Source organism: Aquarana catesbeiana, linkage group LG01 (genome assembly GCF_042186555.1).
Source record: "Aquarana catesbeiana isolate 2022-GZ linkage group LG01, ASM4218655v1, whole genome shotgun sequence".
Classification (NCBI taxonomy): domain Eukaryota; kingdom Metazoa; phylum Chordata; class Amphibia; order Anura; family Ranidae; genus Aquarana; species Aquarana catesbeiana.
Window position 1 is genome coordinate 975,859,341 of NC_133324.1, and position 19,785 is coordinate 975,879,125.

Here is a 19,785-nt window from a genome sequence, read left to right on the forward strand (position 1 = left end):
AGCATCTTAACGGATACAACCTCTACATTTGAAACTATCTGGGAACCTTGGGCCCTGCATGTGGCCATTTCTTTCATCCCTGGAATACAGGTCTAACAAATAGTCGCTATCACTTAACCAATACCTCCCTTCCCGTTGATTGGCTCTTCTTCCTCTTCTTTTCTCTTCTCATGACTAACCACTTTCTTCTATTCTTTCCCTTTTCTCCCACACTATGGTCTATTATAACATTCAAAGTGGACCCATGGCTCAGTTACCCTAATGACAGTTTGACAAATGGTTCTTCCCACGAGGTGTTTAGGTTTGGTTCTAGTGCTTCTCTACCCTCCGCAAGGCCCATCGCCTCACCATAGATTGCTGGGATGGTCCTCCGGGCACAGTATGATCCCATTAGGGGTGACGGGAGTACTTCCCCCAAAGTTCCGGCTACAATAGTCAAAATGCGAGATGGCCTCTCAAGGATTACGAAGCCAAACCAGGGTTTACTGTCTTACTATTCTTTGATCGCTGGTTTTACATGTAATCACAACGGTTTTTCATTGCCTCTTGGAAATAGTGTATTTCATGTACTTTTGTATTAAACAAATACAAATCTTTGAAAGAAAAATTACCAGTGCACAACTAGATTACCAGTGCACAACTAGTTCAAATCCATTTTTATTACAAAATTCTTTAAAAAAAATGTGAAGTTGGGATCTACATATTCCCTTTAACCCCTTCCAGCCCAAGGACGTCATATGATGTCATTGACCTCCAGTGGGGATATCTGGATGACGAGTGCAGCTGCAGGCATCATTCAGATATCATCTTTTTCAATCGGCGATTCTCTGCACCGTAAGAACGATTATAAAAGCAGTTCAGCCACCTGATCGTTCTGCCAACGGCGACCCAGAAAAAGAATCCGCCGGCGCTGGCCGATGATCATAGAGATTTCCGGTGAACAGATACTGCCCAGTCATCTCTATGACTAACGGAGGCCCGGGCCCGATGTTATGACGTCACGTCTGGGCCGCGGAAGTAAACAAAGCCTAGATCTCAGCTGGAAAGAAAGAGATCTGTAAAAATTTTTTGGATCTCGGTTGTTCCAGCCTGGAGGAGAGATGTGAAGTTTTATAGATCCCACATCTCTCCATAAAGAGGACCGGTCACACACTATTCCTACTACAAAGGATGTTTACATATCTTGTAATAGGAATAAAAGTGATCAAAAAATAAAACAAATTAAAGAGAAAGTGTAAAAATTAAAAAAAAATTAAGTAAAATAAACAATAAAAAAAAAATTAAAGCGTCCCCGTCTGCTCACGCACAGAAACGAACACACGCGCAAAACCCGTTCACATATGTAAACGCCGTTCAAATCACACATGTGAGGTATCGCCGCGTGCATTAGAGCGAAAGCAATAATTCTAGTACTAGACCTCCTCTGTATAAATTGGTAACCTGTAAAAAAATTTAAAGCATCGCCTATGGAGATTTTTAAGTAACAAAGTTTGGCGCCATTCCACAAGTGTGCGCAATTTTAAAGCATTACATGTTGGGCATCTATTTACTCGGCGTAACATCACCTTTCACATTATTCAAAAAAATTGGGCTAACTTTACTGTTTTTTTATTTTTTAATTCATGAAACTGTTTTTTTCCAAAAAACAAACACATTTGAAAAATTGTTGCGCAAATACCGTGTGACATAAAAAGTTGCAATGACCATCATTTTATTCCTTAGGGTGTCTGCTAAAAAACATAAAATGTTTTGGGGTTCTGAGTAATTTTCTAGCAAACAAATTATGATTTTTACATGTAGGAGAGGAGTGCCAGAATAGGCCCGGTATGAAAGTGGTTAAAAACATTAGGAAAATAGTAACAGCATTTAATCAAACCCAAAACACCGGGAAGGTAGAGATCCCTCCTTGTGTATGTATACAGTGAACTTGAGTTGTTGTTAGAGAACCTCATAACATAATGATAGTCTGTAAATCTGTACACAAGAAAGGAATAACTCATACTGACGTGTTTCACCTTTGTTGGCTTCTTCAAGGGCTCAGAGGGGTGCAATGACAATGGGTTAAATTGTAAAATGGATTGTGATTTGGAATGGTCCAAAGAGGAGTCTCTCTCTATGTAACCAGACACCAGAAAGGGAAAGACCATATAGGCCAAATGATTGCACAAGCCAGGAAGCTCCACCAGGAGGGCCACGAAACACAGCCCCAAAACAGGGGATGTGTATCAAAACACCAGCGTAAATAGTGTATATATTGTATTCCCATTGGAAGGCAAAAATGGGCAGCTTCATCAAAGGTATATAGATCTGGGAATATCCTTGTTGCAAACCTCTGCTCAAACTGACAACATTCCTCTGAGATGGTGTCCTTCAAATGGATAGCCTATATAACTTTGATGTAGCTGCCCATTTTTGCCTTCCAATGGGAATACATACATATATTATTTAGGCTGGTGTTTGGATACTCATTTTGAGTGGGGTTGGTGCCCAATTTCCCTCCTCTTCACTGTTTTGGGGCTGTGTTTCGTTGGCCCCCTGGGGGAGCTTCCTGGCTGGTGGAATCGCTTGGCCTATATGGTCCTTTCCCTTCTGGTGTCTGACTACATAGAGGGAGACTCCTCTTTGGACCCTTCTAAATCACAATCTATTTTACAATTTAACCCATTGTCATTACACCCCTTTGAGCCCTTGAAGAAGCCGATAAAGGTGAAATGCATCGGGATGAGTTGTTACTCCCTTGTGTGAAGCTTTACACATTATTATTATGTTATGAGGTTCTCTAACAACAACTCAAGATTATTGTATACAAACACAAAGAGGGATCTCTAACTTCAGAGTGTTTTGGGTTTGATTAAATGTTCTTACTATTTTCCTAATGATTTTAAAATGGATATGTAGATCACAACTTCAAATTTTTAAAGAATTTTGTAATAAAAATGTCTTTTAACTAATGATTGTGCACTGGTGATCATTCTGTATCACCTTTACAATTCAACTGGTTTCTCTTTTTTGCAATTGTTTCTATTAGGGATGTGGTGTTGACTCTCTCAGCCTGGACTGTGCATCTTTTTGTACCTTATACTGTATAAAGTTGACAGTGCCTTAGGTAAGGTGTCATCATGGAGAAAGGCCTCCATGTCAGTCACCCACTGGAAGGGTAACATCGGAGGTACCAAATTGGGCACTGAATATATGTCTAAACTGTAGATAGCAGAAGAAATGGGAGATGGGAAACCGAAAGAAAGACTTCAAAGCACCAAACTGCAATAATACCCATCATCTTTAACCTTTTCAGACTCTTTGTCTTTACTGCCGCTGTCCCAGCTACACCTACCCACAGGTACATTGCCTTACATGGCTGGAACTCTGCAGCCACATAAACAAATGAGTGGTAATAGCAGTAACATCACTGCCTAAATATGGCCACTGTTCATATGTAACAAGGTCCCAGGCCTCCTTCAGTCTAATGTGAACCTCCAAGGCCAAGAGCTGCTAACATCCTTCTGTATAGCGTGGGTTGTAAGGCATAGTGGGTGTGATGCAAGATAGATTCATGGGAGTCAGACACTTCTTGAATGCAAAGAGATTTTATTTCTCTTGAACAGAACTGTGGGAGAGAGGGTTAGGGCCAGGCCACCCTTAGGTAGTTGCAATGCTAATTAGCAGACTCTGAGACTACTATAGGAGGACAGCCATGCAGGGAAAGGCATCCAGCAAGACAACACATCTGCATGTGTAGGAATGCTGTCTCCTATGGCAACAGTTTTAGAACAGTTCCTAACACAAGTTGTAACAAACTCCTTTACTCTCATACAGTCACTTCTCACAGATCCTCAACTCACTGAGCTCCCAGTCTTTCTCTCTAGACTTGCTGATTCACTGCCAATGAGCTCTTCCAATCTTCTTCACTTTAGTATCCTCCCCAAGCGTCACTCCCGCTTCTCCGATGGGTCCCTAGCTTGGCACTCACAGATACTTCTCAAGTGTCACCCCTTATCTTATCTAATGCCATCAGGTACCCGGCCACCTAGCGGCAGAAGAGAGAAGTGCAGAAATTCCAGACTTAGGATGAAGTGAATTGATCCCCTAGCAATCAGCCAAGGTAACTACACCTGGCAGGTAAATTTAGGAGCAACCCTGCCTAAACATTAGGGTGCTACACATATATGGGCAATGATGTCACCACCATCCCTGCCACCTTGTGGAGCTATCATTCGCTAGTGGAACCATCTGGATCAGTCATGTGTCGGACAGATTTGATTTTTAAGCCAGTCAGCATGCATCATGATTGATAATGAATTTACAAAGAGGGAAATACTTTTTCTAAAGTTCCATTTTTTTTTAATAAGGCACTTGTCAAACATTTGGCTATCTTTATTTCTAAGGTACATCTTTTTTTTCCTGAACCACCAGCAGACTCCCACAAGCACTGGCCAGGGTTGATAAGAGGACCTTGTGCTCATCAATGTGGGGAGCAGGTGCACTTTGCTGGGGGGGCAAGCTACCTCCCCCCATGTTTAGAGCACCTGGCCTGGTATTGTTCAGGGGGGATGCAAGTTCTCCCCCCCTCTTTCCCTGGAGGGGAGCATATACAAATTTTCTATTTTCATTCTTGTAGAATGTGCTACAGTAAGAGTGACATTTACAAATAAAAAAAATTATGCAGTTTAAATTTACATTTTAAATTTGACAGATTCAGCTTCCATCGATTTCAAGCCAAACCCAAGGTAGTTCGGCTCATCCCTAATCCTTACACATGACTCAGATTGCTGATACTCATAACATCTGATCCAGAGAAAGAATCCGGCACCACGGCTTGTATCAGCAGTGTGATACATTTTATTCAATGCAGAGTATTACAGCTACAAATAAGTCAACATGTTTCAGCCATTCAGACCTTAGTCATAACAGTCATGAATAATAATGAAATTTAAATGGTAGGTGTTGTGCTGTTCTGGTGACACAACCCCTTGCCCAGGGTCTGAGATAAGCCAATGCTTCACCTCCTATACAGATGCAAGATCTAATAAAATTCTGGTGTGGTAGAAATCTGGTGCTATATGAAAACATGAATCTACTATACAGATATGACATGCAATGATAAAAATGAACATAAACCCGCTATATAAATAATGTTGCAACAAAGTGCCAAGTGCTGAGTGATACTGTGATTTAAAACCATGCTGGTTGGTATATGAGATAGAAAACCTAAAATTGATGCTGTGCTATTCAGTCCATATCAAAATAATAAATAAGTAAAATAAAATTCACGAGTTATAAATTTCCAAAAAAGTGAAAGGTGCTCTTTAAATGTGTTCCATTGTGCTTCTCTCTCTCTCTCTCTCTCTCTCTCTCTCCATATATATATATATATATATATATATATATATATATATATATATATATATATTCAGTCCATATATGTAAATATAAAAATAAAATGAAATTCACGGAATGTAAATTTCTAAAAAGTGACAGGTGCTCTTCAAACGTGTTCCTTTGTGCTTCTTATAGTGCCCCCTATAGGAAATGCACTCATTGGAATTACTCACCCCTCGCAGGGGTATTAAACTTCCACTCTTCAGCAATATCCGGATCTGTGCTGTTTAGAGATCAGTCCTTTCTTTACGCTTTTAGATGTTACTCCACATCACCGACATGTACGAAAGAAATAATTCCATAGCATTATTCCGTATTAAAAAAGTGTTTATTTATGCGTAGACGATAAAAGACATAGTCACATTGTCTCAGTAAGTAAAAAGCTCATAAAACCAGGAAGTCCAGACGATTCGCGCTCAAACCAGAAGTGACGCAAAGACACTAGATGCTCCTCCATAAGCGTTTTGTCATCAAGACGTCACCTGGAGATGCGCCATCTTGCCACACTTACATGCTTACATAGCATGTGGTGATCTTTGACCCTGGTCACGTGATGGCTGCCATTTTTGGTTAGTCTGGGAAGTTATGTGCAATGGGGATTGCTGAATTATATGCGTGTATATATTGTTTTTCAAGCACACTGTATGTGAAAACATGGGATCGACCTGGATCAACCTAAAATACATGTGCATATGTTCCCCCTCTAATAGATGAGTTATATCCCCGTGACCTACTCTGATTTTCATGTTCCATTTGTGAATGCCGGCCGGATCTGCCGTGAATGGTCATCTAGGGGACACCCCATGCTATACCAATGCATATGATCATAAAAAAAATATAGAACACAATATATGTAAAAAATGAAATAAAATGAAATAAAAATACCACTGTATTAAATGAAAATGAACAAGCCAATGAAACCCCTGTGAATCAGTATTTATTAATGAGTGTCATGGGGCTATAATTGAAATTAGAAATATGTATATAAAATTATGGAACCACTAGAATGACTAATTAAATGGCGTTATTATTAGGCTGAGATGCTATAATGTTTATGAGGATGATTTTGAAACCAAGTGGAAAAATTAAAAGAAACAAAATCAAGATGATATTACTAATAGATAAGTGAATTGATTATTACTGAGGTAAATGAATGGACTAAATGTCATGATCTTCATGGGAAAAATGAGGATATATTATGTTGATAGAACTCTGAATTGAAAAAAGCTATACATGTGTATATATGTGGAGGTGCAGCATTGGCTTATCTCAGACCCTGAGCAAGGGGTTGTGTCACCAGAACATCGCCACACCTACCATTTAAATGTCATTATTGCTTATACTCCACTTAGGTGGTTGTATTGGTAATGACAGCAGTTCCCAATCATTCAGTCACAGCCATCTGCGCAAGATCATCCATAATCTCTTCATAATCTCTTCAGTCATGGATAATGCCAGGATGGCCAAATCATGTTGACTTATTTGTGGCTGAACAAAAGCATCAACCAAGGATATGACACCTACAAGAGGTTTACCACAACTTCTTTTATAAAAATAATAACCAAATGGACAAAAAAACTCAAACCAGATGGTGAGTTGACCAGGATGGAACCCTGACCCAAAAGCCTTCCTCCCCAAATAGCAGTCCTCCCAACACCCCCCTTATTCCTACTCCCCCCCCCCAGAAACCACCCACCTACCCTCCCAGTTAAAACCACCTTACCCCCCTCCCACCACCTATAAACAGTGATATGACAGCCCCATGGCTATACATCTTTGCACTGTCTTCTACTATAGTCTGCCCACATTACTCCACCTGCACTAGCCTAAGGTCCTACCAGCTGCGTTATATGGACTCTTATTCTGGATGGAGACATGCTCTAAAACAGAAGTATGGGAATTTTTATCCCATATTCATACTTACCTAGGTGGATGCTGCATCTGTCCCCCGCCACCTCTTCACTGAAAACTGAGCCACTGAACATCGCTGATGGCTCGGTTCTCACAGCTCCCCAAGCGGAGAGCTTCTGCCATTCAGTCAACGGCTCTCCTGCTCTTCTCCTCCACTCTCATTGGAGCTCTGAGCTGTGGAGGGGCAGGGAGCGGCTCGCCGAGAGTCAGAGACTGCCATTAGCCCAGGCAGCTGGCGGATCCAGACTACCTAAGTCGGGATGACGACTGATCGACTGATCTTGGTGATGTCAGTGGAGAGTGGACTTCAGACAGCTCTCTGCTGAAAACGGGTCACAGGAGTACAAAACCAATAGTACTCCTGTGACCCAGAGGTGAAGCCCAGCCAAAAAAAGCTCAGGCTGGACTTCTCCTTTAAGGACTTCACAGGCTGAGCCTGGCTTTTAGCAGATGGTGTTGAGTATATAGTAGGGCAGCATTAGACTAGACAATGCAGGAGGACTATTAGTGCTGACAGGGGATTTATTACTGTCACAGTCCTGTACGCACTGGGAAGCAATTTGGCTTATATGAGACTATAGCTATAGCTGACAAGCTGAAAACATACCTTCATCAGCTGGCCTATCAGTATATATTTAAAAATCTATTCTCCTGCGCTCAAGTGGTAGGCCTGGAGATGTAAAGTCCAGTTAAATCCCTTCTATGCCAGCGGCCTTGCTGCCCAAATCAGGACTATGGGTATCCTTGAAACTGTAAAAAAGTAGCAAGAGAAGGGTGCACTGACCTAGCACATTACCAAAATAATGTTCATTCCAAATAAAAATGACAAATGGTTGTACTCACAGTGTACATAGGCATATCACAGCAAAAGCAAATGTGAATGCCTTCAGGTCTGATATGGTAAACCAGCAGTGCGGGAAGACCAGGTGGCTTCTGTAGTGGTTGACGCATTTTGAGGGAGAACCCTCTTCTTCAGAGCCAAAATGAATCATTTTGGTTCTGAAGAAGAGGTTTCCCACTCAAAACAGCTTTTGCTGTTATATGCCTTTATACACTGTGTGTATGTGAGTACAACCATTGCCCTTTTTTTGGAATAACATTTATTTTGGTAATGCTCTAAGTCGGTGCACCCTTCTCTTGGTACTGTTGGCCTATCGGTACACCCTGAGCATATACAGTATATTGGCAGGGTGTAGTGGGGTGTTAATTGGGAGGGTAGGTGGGTGGTTTGCAAGGGAAAAGTTGGAATAGGGGAGAGTGGGGAGGACTGCTTTTTGAGGGGGAGTGTTTTTGGGTGGGGTTTCCATCCTGGTCCACTCACAATCTGGCTGTTTGAGCTTTATGTCTATTTAATTATTATTTTCAATAAAGAATTTGTGGTAATAATCTTGTATTCATCATATTCTTGGTGGGTCCTTTTGTTTATGTATGCATTGTGGAGACACCTCCCTTTATACATATATGGTTGTAGACACCACAATTGTGCCATCTCCATTAATCAAGGAGCTAAAGTCAAGCCACCCCAGAGCTAAAGGTTCTCCTGTGTTCCAAACCTTAGAGAGGACCAACATGGGACTTACTGTGTTCAATGCATGGAAGACAAATATATAGGCCCATAAATCTGTCAAAGAGTACGAGTCGCCAAGAAATGCCTTTTTTATCCACTTCCTTGAAGATTCCCGTTTAGTCTCCCATTTCATTTGCTCACGTAACTGATTTACCAGATCTTCCATACATAAAAAGTCTGACCAGTTTTTTTTCGAATACAGAGAGGACAAACACCTGAAATGTTAAAACAGTAAGTTAAATGTTTGATAGGCAAGATATTCATTTAACATGCTTTATCTGGACGAGAATTGTTCTTCATTTGTTGTCTAATCACTTGATGTCCTGAGGCCATGTTGAAACGTTTCAGACTTCAAGTGGTTGAAGCAATCTCATGGCTGCAGCTGCATAAGTTTGGTGTCAATTTTTTCAGCCCGTGTTCATCTATTTAGTAAAAGTGATCGAGGCAGCTCTATATCCTTCCGATCATTTTTACAGTAGTCAGAAGGGCAGCCCCCCTTCACTGGAAGTGCACTGTGCAAAGAGTGCATTGTTCAGGAGTGCACCATGTACAAGCCGCAAGGCTCAGGTGTGTGCTACGTACAGGGTTCATGAGTACAATATGTACAGGGTGCAGGACTCACAAGTACACTATGTACAGTGTGCAGGGCCCAGAAGTGTGTTTTGGACAGGGTGCAGGGTTCAGGAGTGCACTATGTACAGAGTACAGGACTCAGGAGTGTGCTATGTACAGGGTGCAGAGTTCAGAGATACACTATGTACAGGGTGCAATGTTCATGAGTGCACTATGTACAGGGTGCAATATTCAAGAGTGCATTATGTACAAGGCACAAGACTCAGGAGTATGCTATGTACATGTCGCAAGGCTCAGGAATGCGCTATGTACATTGTCCAGGGTTCAGAAGTACAATATGTACAGGGTGAAGGACATCTTTTTTGCTTGAAAGCTCAACTCAAAAATGCGAGTTTAATTGTCTTTTCTCCCTGTAGAAGGATATGCCTGAAGAAGCCTGAAAAAGCCATAGTGTGCATGGACACATTGGCTAACATGGAGGGGTGTTTCCAGGCAGAAAAAAAAAGAGAGCTCATAAAAGCTCAAAAGCTTGTAGGAGCCACTTCTTTGAGCTGCAGTGTGCATGAGTCCTTAATGTGTGTAAAAAATATTTCCGGAAGGCAATGTGGTAAAAAAAAAAGAAAAAACAATAGTTATGTTATGCAGTTAACAAATTGATTTGTAAATTGTTATAATGTATATACCATGTTGATCCAGATATACCAGCGATGTATGTAGTGGCACCTAAAAGGTTGTGTTCAGACAGTTTGGAAATCGTTCCCAGAAAACCAACCATGGCACGGAGTCCACCCCCAGATCCCAAGACCGCGATTACAGGAGGGTCGCAATTCTTCAGAAAAAAGAAAGAAATGATGATCATCATAAGTTATGTTACAGATGGAATATGTAGCATGTGCATCCGCACATATTTTTTTCAGGGGGGGTCATCATTATTACGGTCAGAGACTGCAGACATGGCACAAGAGATGATCAGAGACTGCATACATGGCACAAAAGACTGTAAGAGACTGTATACATGTGGATGGTGACAGAGAGAGAGAGAAAGAAAGGGGGTGACAGAGAGAGACAGAGGGGGGTGACAGAGAGAGACAGAGGGGTTGACAGAGAGAGACAGAGGGGGGTGACAGAGAGAGACAGAGGGGGGGACAGAGAGAGACAGAGGGGTTGACAGAGAGAGACAGAGGGGGGTAACAGAGAGAGACAGAGGGGGGGACAGAGAGAGACAAAGGGCGGTGACAGAGACAGAGGGGGACAGAGAGAGACAGAGGGGGTGGACAGAGGGGGGTGACAGAGAGAGACAGAGGGGGTGACAGAGAGAGACAGAGGGGGGGACAGAGAGAGACAAAGGGCAGTGACAGAGACAGAGGGGGACAGAGAGAGACAGAGGGGGTGGACAGAGGGGGGTGACAGAGAGAGACAGAGGGCGGTGACAGAGACAGAGGGGGACAGAGAGAGACAGAGGGGGTGGACAGAGGGGGGTGACAGAGAGAGACAGAGGGGGGTGACAGAGAGAGACAGAGGGGGTGGACAGAGGGGGGTGACAGAGAGAGACAGAGGGGGGTGACAGAGAGAGACAGAGGGGGTGACAGAGACAGAGTGGGGGACAGAGAGAGACAGAGGGGGGACAGAGAGGGATAGGGGGGACAGAGAGAGACAGAGGGGGGTGACAGAGAGAGACAGAGGGGGTGTAATGCAACGTCCCACACTCTGCTTAAGTGCTTTTGTCATACACCGTTTCCTCCCAGTCTGAATATAGATATCAGATATTCCAACCACTGACAACCACAAACAAGGCAATGCTCGTTTGGTTTCTCACCATGAGCTGTTTATTAGAACAAGAATACAGTCTTATATACATTTGAAGAGGAGGTTCCCCCCTCCTGCTCATATTACTCTAACACTACACCTGCAACCAGAAATATAAATTAACATGAGCTAATTAACTAATCCTTTAAAGCAGCCGATGTGACACCATGCCCACCTGGCCATTGTTGTGATTAATCAGGATTTCACTACAGGTCAGACTTGTTGTCACCGAGCTTCACACAGTAGATCATACATTATCATAGGTATAAACACGGGAGACCTTCTCACAATAGCAGGAGCTCCTGTAGGAGTCGGCCCGTCTCCTACATTGTACAGAGGCCAATATGATCAGCTCTTTCAATTAACATGTCGAGTTCAGAATCAAACAAACCAAGAACAGTCTTTATATATATCCTGGGAGATATTGTGGATAAATATTACCGTCCCATTTTAAGTAATCCAAGCCACATTTTCTCAGTCACCCTGTGCCCCTAATGGACACAGGGTCACTTAGACATAGGAGGTGCATAGGGAGCTGAAACAAGGGTATCCCAACCTCTCCAAGGGATTCTGGGTTCAACGGGCCCTCCTAGGGTGACAGAGAGAGACAGAGGGGGTGACAGAGAGAGACAAAGGGGGGTGAGAGAGAAAGGGGGGTCAGAGAGAAAAACCACTAGTCCTGTATGGAGTCCCTCTAGTGCCCCTATGTCCCAGTGGTGTGCGTAATGCTCAGTACCGTACCGTGCATGCCAGTAGGGTGTCCATGATGGCCAGCAGCTGGCAAGACCCATTTTCATTCTGGGTGAGGACAGAAGTTGCTTTGTTCCCTGGCTGCTTGCATTTCCTGCCCATCCTTGTTCTCTGAACCTCTGGTCAGTCTGTCCTCCAGGCCTGGGAGTGGTGAGGAGGTTTAAGGAGTTCAGGGGTTCCAGGCTCTGGGAGGTGCCGGGTACACTGTGCCTGCTGTTCCTGGCATCTTGCTGCTCTCCTTTCCCATGGCCTCCATTTCCTCGCTCATGCATAGACCGGGTGATGTCATCCTGCCCACCCCTTGAGGCCTCCGCTATCCCGCTCCTCGCACCAGTTGTCACTGGCCCTGCTAAACTGTGTACAGGGCTGACCGCCAGTGCTAGGATAAAGGACTGAGTGGGGAACCCCCGAAATGGATCCCTGATTCCAGGGGGGGGGACCTTGCCCCCCTTGCCCCTACCTGCGGACGCCCATATGTATTGGGCAGTAATAAGAAATTAACACAGCATCATGTGGGGTACATGTATGGAATAACTTAACAACATGTGAAGATATCTAATAATAGAAGGCTAAAGGGAAAGCTCACTTTTACAAAGGTCACTTGGTCAATTTACACAACTGTTTTTGGTTGTTCAGCATCAAGTTTACAAGACAAATACTAGAAATTCTTTACCTCTCCAACAGTCATGCCTAAGGATGAAAGGGTCTCCTTTACTTTTATCTTCCTTGCATTGACGGATTTGCGTTCCCCATATGATCTGTTAAGTGGACAAAAAAAAAAAAAAAACGCATGAAAAAAAGTGTTTACAAACAAAAAAAGTTTCTGTAGAGCCAAGACTTTTTCCTTCTGGATAGCAGGAAGTCATTATGCTCCAGTCAGTGAGTGAATCATAGGCGTGCGCACAGGGTGTGCCTGGTGTGCCCAGGCACACCCTAATCCCCCCATGCGCATTAGTGTTATCGTTCTGTGTAGCAACAGAAACATGGGAAAGATCTCCCTCTTACCAGCTCTGCCATAAGAGAAGTGTTTATCCTTTTCTCTTTCACTGTGCCAGCAGGGGGATCAATGTGCCAGAGTCATATATATGTAGATACATACACACGCATGTGTGTTTGAGCTTAAGGGTGCACACCCTATTGCATTTGGCTGCGCACACCTATGGAGTGAATACATATGTTAGGGTTTCCTCTGGAGGTTTCTAGGGGTTCCTTGACTTGTGGCCCATTGACCTCCCATTTGATGGTGCTTGTAGCCAGGTGCTGGATGATAGAAACATGGAGAAGGAGCCATTTTTCTCTTTACAATCAGTTTACTTCCACTTCCTGCAGTTGTGCTTCACTATCCTCTCCAGTCAGCAGAGGGAGAACTATAGCCAGAAAAGCCAAGCCAGAACATAGAGGATCATGGGATTTGAAGCCCAAGAAATAAGCCATATTGTGGAACTTATAGGCTCTTTGCACTATAATTCCCAAGAGACACTGGTGCATGAGAGCTGCTTTTCTGAGACTGTACAGCTAGATTCTTCCTCTTAACCATAGGGGAACGATGAGAGCACACAGTGGCGGACCATCCATTAGGGGTGCCGGTGCGCATCCCTTCTCTCCTTGCCACCTTCTTTTTGAACAATGGATAGATTCATGCTATGCATGAATCTATCCACGGCCGCCACTGCAACCCCGTATTCAAGCACTCGGCCCCTTTTAGGACGCCAGGCGCCTGAATACCAGCGGCGGAAGTGTTTTTTTGAAGCACCTGATTAGAGCCATTGGCTCTAATAGGCTTCAAAATAGGATGACTCGTGGCACAGAGCATTGCACTACGAACCCACCCAGGTGTTACAACAGCGAATGATAATTCACTGTTGCAACACTGATCCTCAATCCGGCCAATCAGAAGCGGGTCTGATACCCATTTTTCAATTGGCCGAAAAGAGAAGACTCCCGATTATTGGCCGCCAAGGAGGAGGGAGGAAACTGAAGTCGCTGATGTCCGTGGAGAGCAGGGGAAGGGAGAGCTGTCGCCACCACTGCTGCTGCCGCTGCCGCTAAAGAGCAAGGGAAGCCACCGGTGATGCACTGCATAGATGGGGTAAATGCACACCAACCCTAAGACCAATCAACGTGGGGGGTTTACTGTTTTCTGCCCCCCCCAAAAAAATGACCACTTGCCACCACTGAGAGCAAATCTTCTGCATACTGACCAGACTGTTGACAGGCCAGACCAATGGAGACATCCAAGGCAGTGCAGCACAGACCACAGCTACAGCATCTGCACTGTTTCTGCAGGGTGACCAGAGCATTACTGATCTTCTACTTCCCACCACTGAATCTCTGGAGGCATTCTGTGGAGAGACTGAGGGCCCCTCTTCCTGCAGTGAGAGTTCACAGCCACACCACAGAGACTGGTGAGAGGACCATACCCATTGTTCACACTGCTAGCAGGGAATGAGCTACTGGAGGCAGGACATTAAGTATACTGCACCTGTACCACACCTATGCCATATCTTTACTGCACCCTTACTTTTTTGGGGGGGAGTTGTGTGTGTGGGGGGGAATTGCCTGTATACAGATGTGGGGCAAAGCTGTGTGTGCATACAATGTGTGTGTCTACCGGTCTGGGGAACTGTTTGCATAAAGGAGTGTGTACAGGTGTAGGGGTGATACGTATGTACAGGTGTAGGGGTGATACGTATGTACAGGTGTAGGGGTGATATGTATGTGCAGGTGTAGGGGGTGATACGTATGTACAGGTGTAGGGGGTGATACATATGTACAGGTGTAGAGGTGATACATATGTACAGGTGTAGGGGTCATACCTATGTACAGGTGTAGGGGTGATACGTATGTACAGGTGTAGGGGTAATACGTATGTACAGGTGTAGGGGTGATACGTATGTACAGGTGTAGGGGTGATACGTATGTACAGGTGTAGGGGTGATACGTATGTACAGGTGTAGGGGTAATACGTATGTACAGGTGTAGGGGTGATACGTATGTACAGGTGTAGAGGTGATACATATGTACAGGTGTAGGGGGTGATACATATGTACAGGTGTAGGGGTGATACGTATGTACAGGTGTAGGGGTAATACGTATGTACAGGTGTAGGGGTGATACGTATGTACAGGTGTAGGGGTGATATGTATGTACAGGTGTAGGGGTGATACATATGTACAGGTGTAGGGGTGATACGTATGTACAGGTGTAGAGGTGATACATATGTACAGGTGTAGGGGTGATACGTATGTACAGGTGTAGGGGAGATATGTATGTACAGGTGTAGGGGTGATACGTATGTACAGGTGTAGGGGGTGATACATATGTACAGGTGTAGGGGTGATACGTATGTACAGGTGTAGAGGTGATACATATGTACAGGTGTAGGGGTGATACGTATGTACAGATGTAGGGGTGATATGTATGTACAGGTGTAGGGGTGATACGTGTGTACAGGTGTAGGGGGTGATACGTATATACAGATGTAGGGGTGATACGTATGTACAGGTGTAGGGGTGATATGTATGTACAGGTGTAGGGGTGATACGTGTGTACAGGTGTAGGGGGTGATACGTATATACAGATGTAGGGGTGATACGTATGTACAGGTGTAGGGGGTGATATGTATGTACAGGTGTAGGGGGTGATATGTATATACAGGTGTAGGGATGATACGTATGTACAGGTGTAGGGTTTATACGTATGTACAGGTGTAGGAGAGCCATGTTTATACAGGAGTGGAGGACTTATGTGTATACAGGTGTGAGTTGGGCTGAGTATGTACAGGTGTGAGGGTGGCAGGGTTGCCAGCTTTCAGTAAATGTATGAACAGTTTGTAAAATCCATAATTTTTGCATCTCTTTATGAATGTCCGGTATGGATATGCAGGCTACATGTCCATAATGGACATTCATGGACATATTAAAAAATTATGGAATTTACAAACTGTTTGTAAATTTATTGAAAGTTGGCAACCCTGGTGGGGGGGGCTGAGTGTGCACATTTGTGAGGGGTGGCTAAGTGCGTACACGTTTGGGGGTAGCAGAGTGCATACAGCTATGAGAGGGGGCTGAATGCATACAGGTGTGGGGGCTGAATGTGTACAAGTGTGAGGGGGGCTGAGGGTCTACAGCTATAAGGGGGCTGAGTGCGTACAGATGTGTGGGTAGGCTGATTGTGTATATGTGTGGGTGTGACAGACTCACCCGAGACAGAGGCTATTGGAGGGGACTGAACGCTAGCCTGTTGCCAACAGATTATGGGCCCTGGACTTTCAATGGAACGGTGCTCTTTGTGGGGTGAATTGGAGGTCCGGTTTGAACTGTATTAATCAGACTCAGTCGTGTATATATGTATATATTGTTTGTTATTTGATTCTGTTGGGGACTCCTTGCTGTGGATCTGTGTCCCTGAAGAGGGGGGGGGTTCCTCCAGCAGCCCCCTGCTGATAAGACTGATTCATTCTGTTGGGACACATCCTGTGAGGAGATGCTGGTGTCATCAACATGTGTTTATGTTAATTGAGAGAGCTGATCACATTAGCCACCAGCACTGGCTAGTAGACGAATGGTCTAGGCTGAGGAGGGGGTAGATTGTTGTTTGTATTGTTAATTGTAATTAGCTCCAGCTATTGTGTTTATATTAATGTGTGAAGCTCGGTGACCACAAGTCTGTCATCTGGTCTGGGTACATTTTGTAGTAAATTAGCTCATGTTAATTAGGTTAGCTTTGAGTCATCCCTGCTGTATAAATGTGTGTGAGATCTCAAAATAAAAGTTAGTTCTGATGTACTCCAAGACTGGTGTTGTCTAGTTCTTGGGGTTCCTATAGCCAGATCCATTGGACTCGTGTTCCAGAACTTAGGAAGCGGTATATGATGGAAGCACTCAAGCGGAGTGTGGGACGTTCCGTGACAGTGGGCACATGTGTAAGGGGGCCAGAGTGCGTACAGGTGTGTGGGGGCAGAGTGTGTACAGGTGGGGAGGGGCTGAGTGCTTACAGGTGTTGAGGGGGCTGAGTGTGTACAGGTGTGAAGGGAGCTGAGTGCGTAAAGGTGTGGAGAGGCTGAGTGCGTACAGGTGTGGGGGGGCTGAGGACGTACAGGTGGGGAGGGGCTGAGTGCTTACAGGTGTGAGGAGGGGGCTGAGTGTGTACAGGTGTGGAGGGGGCTGAGTGTGTACAGATGTGGAGGGAGCTCAGTGTGTACAGGTGTGAAGGGAGCTGAGTGTGTACAGGTGTTAGGGAGGCTGAGTATGTACAGGTGTGGAGGAGCTGAGTGTGTACAGGTGTGGGAGGGCTGAGTGTGTACAGGTGTGAGGGGGGCTGAGTGTGTACAGGTGTGAGGGGAGCTGAGTGTGTACAGGTGTGAGGAGGGCTGAGTGCATACAGCTGTGAGGGGACCTGAGTGTGTACAGGTGTGGGAGGGCTGAGTGTGTACAGGTGTGAGGGGGGCTGAGTGTGTACAGGTGTGAGGGGGGCTGAGTGTGTACAGGTGTGGAGGGGCTGAGTGTGTACAGGTGGGAGGGGGCTGAGTGTGTACAGATGTGGAGGGCTAAGTGTGTACAGGTGTGAGGAGGGCTGAGTGTGTACAGGTGTGAGAAGGGCTGAGTGTGTAAAGATGTGGGAGCTGAGTGTGTTCAGGTGTGAGGGGAGCTGAGTGTGTAAAGGTGTGGGAGCTGAGTGTGTACAGGTGTGAGAGGAGCTGAGTGTGTACAGGTGTGAGGGGAGCTGAGTGTGTACAGGTGTGAGGGGAGCTGAGTGTGTACAGATGTGAGGGGAGCTGAGTGCATACAGCTGTGAGGGGAGCTGGGTGTGTACAGGTGTGAGGAGGGCTGAGTGTGTATAGGTGTGGAGGGGCTCAGTGTGTACAGGTGTGGAGGGGCTGAGTGTGTACAGGTGTGGAGGGGCTGAGTGCTTACAGGTGTGAGGATGGCTGAGTGTGTACAGGTGTGGAGGGCTGAGTGTGTACAAGTGTGAGGAGGGCTGAGTGTGTACAGGTGTGGAGGGGCTAAGTGTGTACAGGTGTGAGGGAGCTGAGTGTGTACAGGTGTGAGGGGAGCTGAGTGTGTACAGGTGTGAGGGGAGCTGAGTGTGTACAGGTGTGAGGAGGGCTGAGTGTGTACAGGTGTGGAGGGCTGAGTGTGTACAGGTGTGAGTAGGGCTGAGTGTGTACAGGTGTGGAGGGGCTAAGTGTGTACAGGTGTGAGGGGAGCTGAGTGTGTACAGGTGTGAGGGGAGCTGAGTGTGTACAGGTGTGAGGAGGGCTGAGTGCATACAGCTGTGAGGGGACCTGAGTGTGTACAGGTGTGAGGAGGGCTGAGTGTGTACAGGTGTGGAGGGGCTCAGTGTGTACAGGTGTGGAGAGGCTGAGTGTGTACAGGTGTGAGGAGGGCTGAGTGTGTACAGGTGTGGAGGGGCTAAGTGTGTATAGGTGTGGAGGGGCTGAGTATGTGCAGGTGCGAGGAGGGGGCTGAGTGCGTACAATTGTGAGGGGGGCTGAGTGCATACAGGTGTGAGGGGGCTGAGTGTGTACAGGTGTGAGGGGGCTGAGTGTGTACAGGTGTGGGGGGGGCTGAGTGTGTACAGGTGTGAGGGGGCTGAGTGTGCACAGGTCTGAAGGGGACTGAGTGTGTATGGGTGTGAGGGGGCTGAATGTGTACATGTGTGGGGGAGGGGGCTGAGTATGTACACGTGTAGTGGGCCAAGTGTGTACAGGTGTGAAGGGGCTGAGTGTGTAAAGGTGTGGGGGGCTGAGGGCGTACAGGTGGGGAGGAGCTGAGTGTGTACAGGTGTGAGGAGGGGGTTGATTGTGTACAGGTGCATATGGAGCTGAGTGTGTACGGGTGTGGAGGGGCTGAGCGTGTACAGGTGTGGAGGGGCTGAGTGTGTACAGGTGTGGAGGGGCTGAGTGTGTACAGGTGTGAGGGGGCTGAGTGTGTACAGGTGTGAGGAGGGGGTTGATTGTGTACAGGTGCATATGGAGCTGAGTGTGTACGGGTGTGGAGGGGCTGAGTGTGTACAGGTGTGAGGAGGGCTGAGTGTGTACAGGTGTGGAGGGGCTGAGTGTATACAGGTGTGGAGGGGCTGAGTGTGTACAGGTGTGGAGGGGCTGAGTGTGTACAGGTGTGAGGGGGCTGAGTGTGTAAAGGTGTGAGGGGGGGGCTAAGTGTGTACAGGTGTGGGGGGCTGAGTGTGTACAGGTGTGAGGGGAGCTGAGTGTGTACAGGTGCATATGGAGATGAGTGTGTACAGGTGTGGAGAGGCTGAGTGCGTACGGGTGTGAGGAGGGGGCTGAGTGCATACAGGTGAGAGGGGGAGCTGAGTGTGTACAGATGTGAGGGGGGCTGAGTGTGTACAGGTGTGGGGGAGGAGGCTGAGTGTGTACAAGTGTAGGGGTCTGAGTGTGTACAGGTGTGAGGGGAGCTGAGTGTGTACAGGTGTGAGGGGGGCTGAGTGTGTACAGGTGTGGAGAGGGTTGAGTGTGTACAGGTGTGGAGGGGGCTGAGTGTGTACAGGTGTGAGGGGGGCTGAGTGCGTACAGGTGTGAGGGGGGGGCACAAAGAAGGGGAGAAATGAGGAGTGGAGATCAAAACCTTTTTAGTGAAATGATCCTGCAGATACTCAATGGTCACAAGGGAAGGTGGCTGACATAGCACAGTCTATGGGGAAGCGCCCTGATCCCCCACGTACAGGAAAGGTGTCTGTGCAATCACAAAATTATTTCAGTGGCCGATTCTAAGCCAGTGAATACTTCCCCAGCTGTATGTACAGTGTGCATTCTGCATTAGACATGTGCTATTTGT

General features: G+C 46.0%; 1 protein-coding gene across 3 annotated transcripts in view; it reads right to left on the reverse strand.

The window, feature by feature from the left end:
• LOC141123368 (cytosolic phospholipase A2 gamma-like) overlaps positions 1 to 19,785 on the reverse strand; it is a 214,629-nt gene that overhangs the window by 145,599 nt on the left and 49,245 nt on the right. For all 3 annotated transcript variants that reach the window (XM_073612051.1, XM_073612052.1, XM_073612050.1), the window contains 3 exons: positions 12,660 to 12,744; positions 10,114 to 10,259; positions 8,871 to 9,072 (listed from right to left, as the gene is read on the reverse strand). In XM_073612051.1, coding sequence (XP_073468152.1) covers positions 8,871 to 9,072; positions 10,114 to 10,259; positions 12,660 to 12,744 — 433 coding nt within the window. The remainder of the gene's footprint in view (positions 1 to 8,870; positions 9,073 to 10,113; positions 10,260 to 12,659; positions 12,745 to 19,785) is intronic.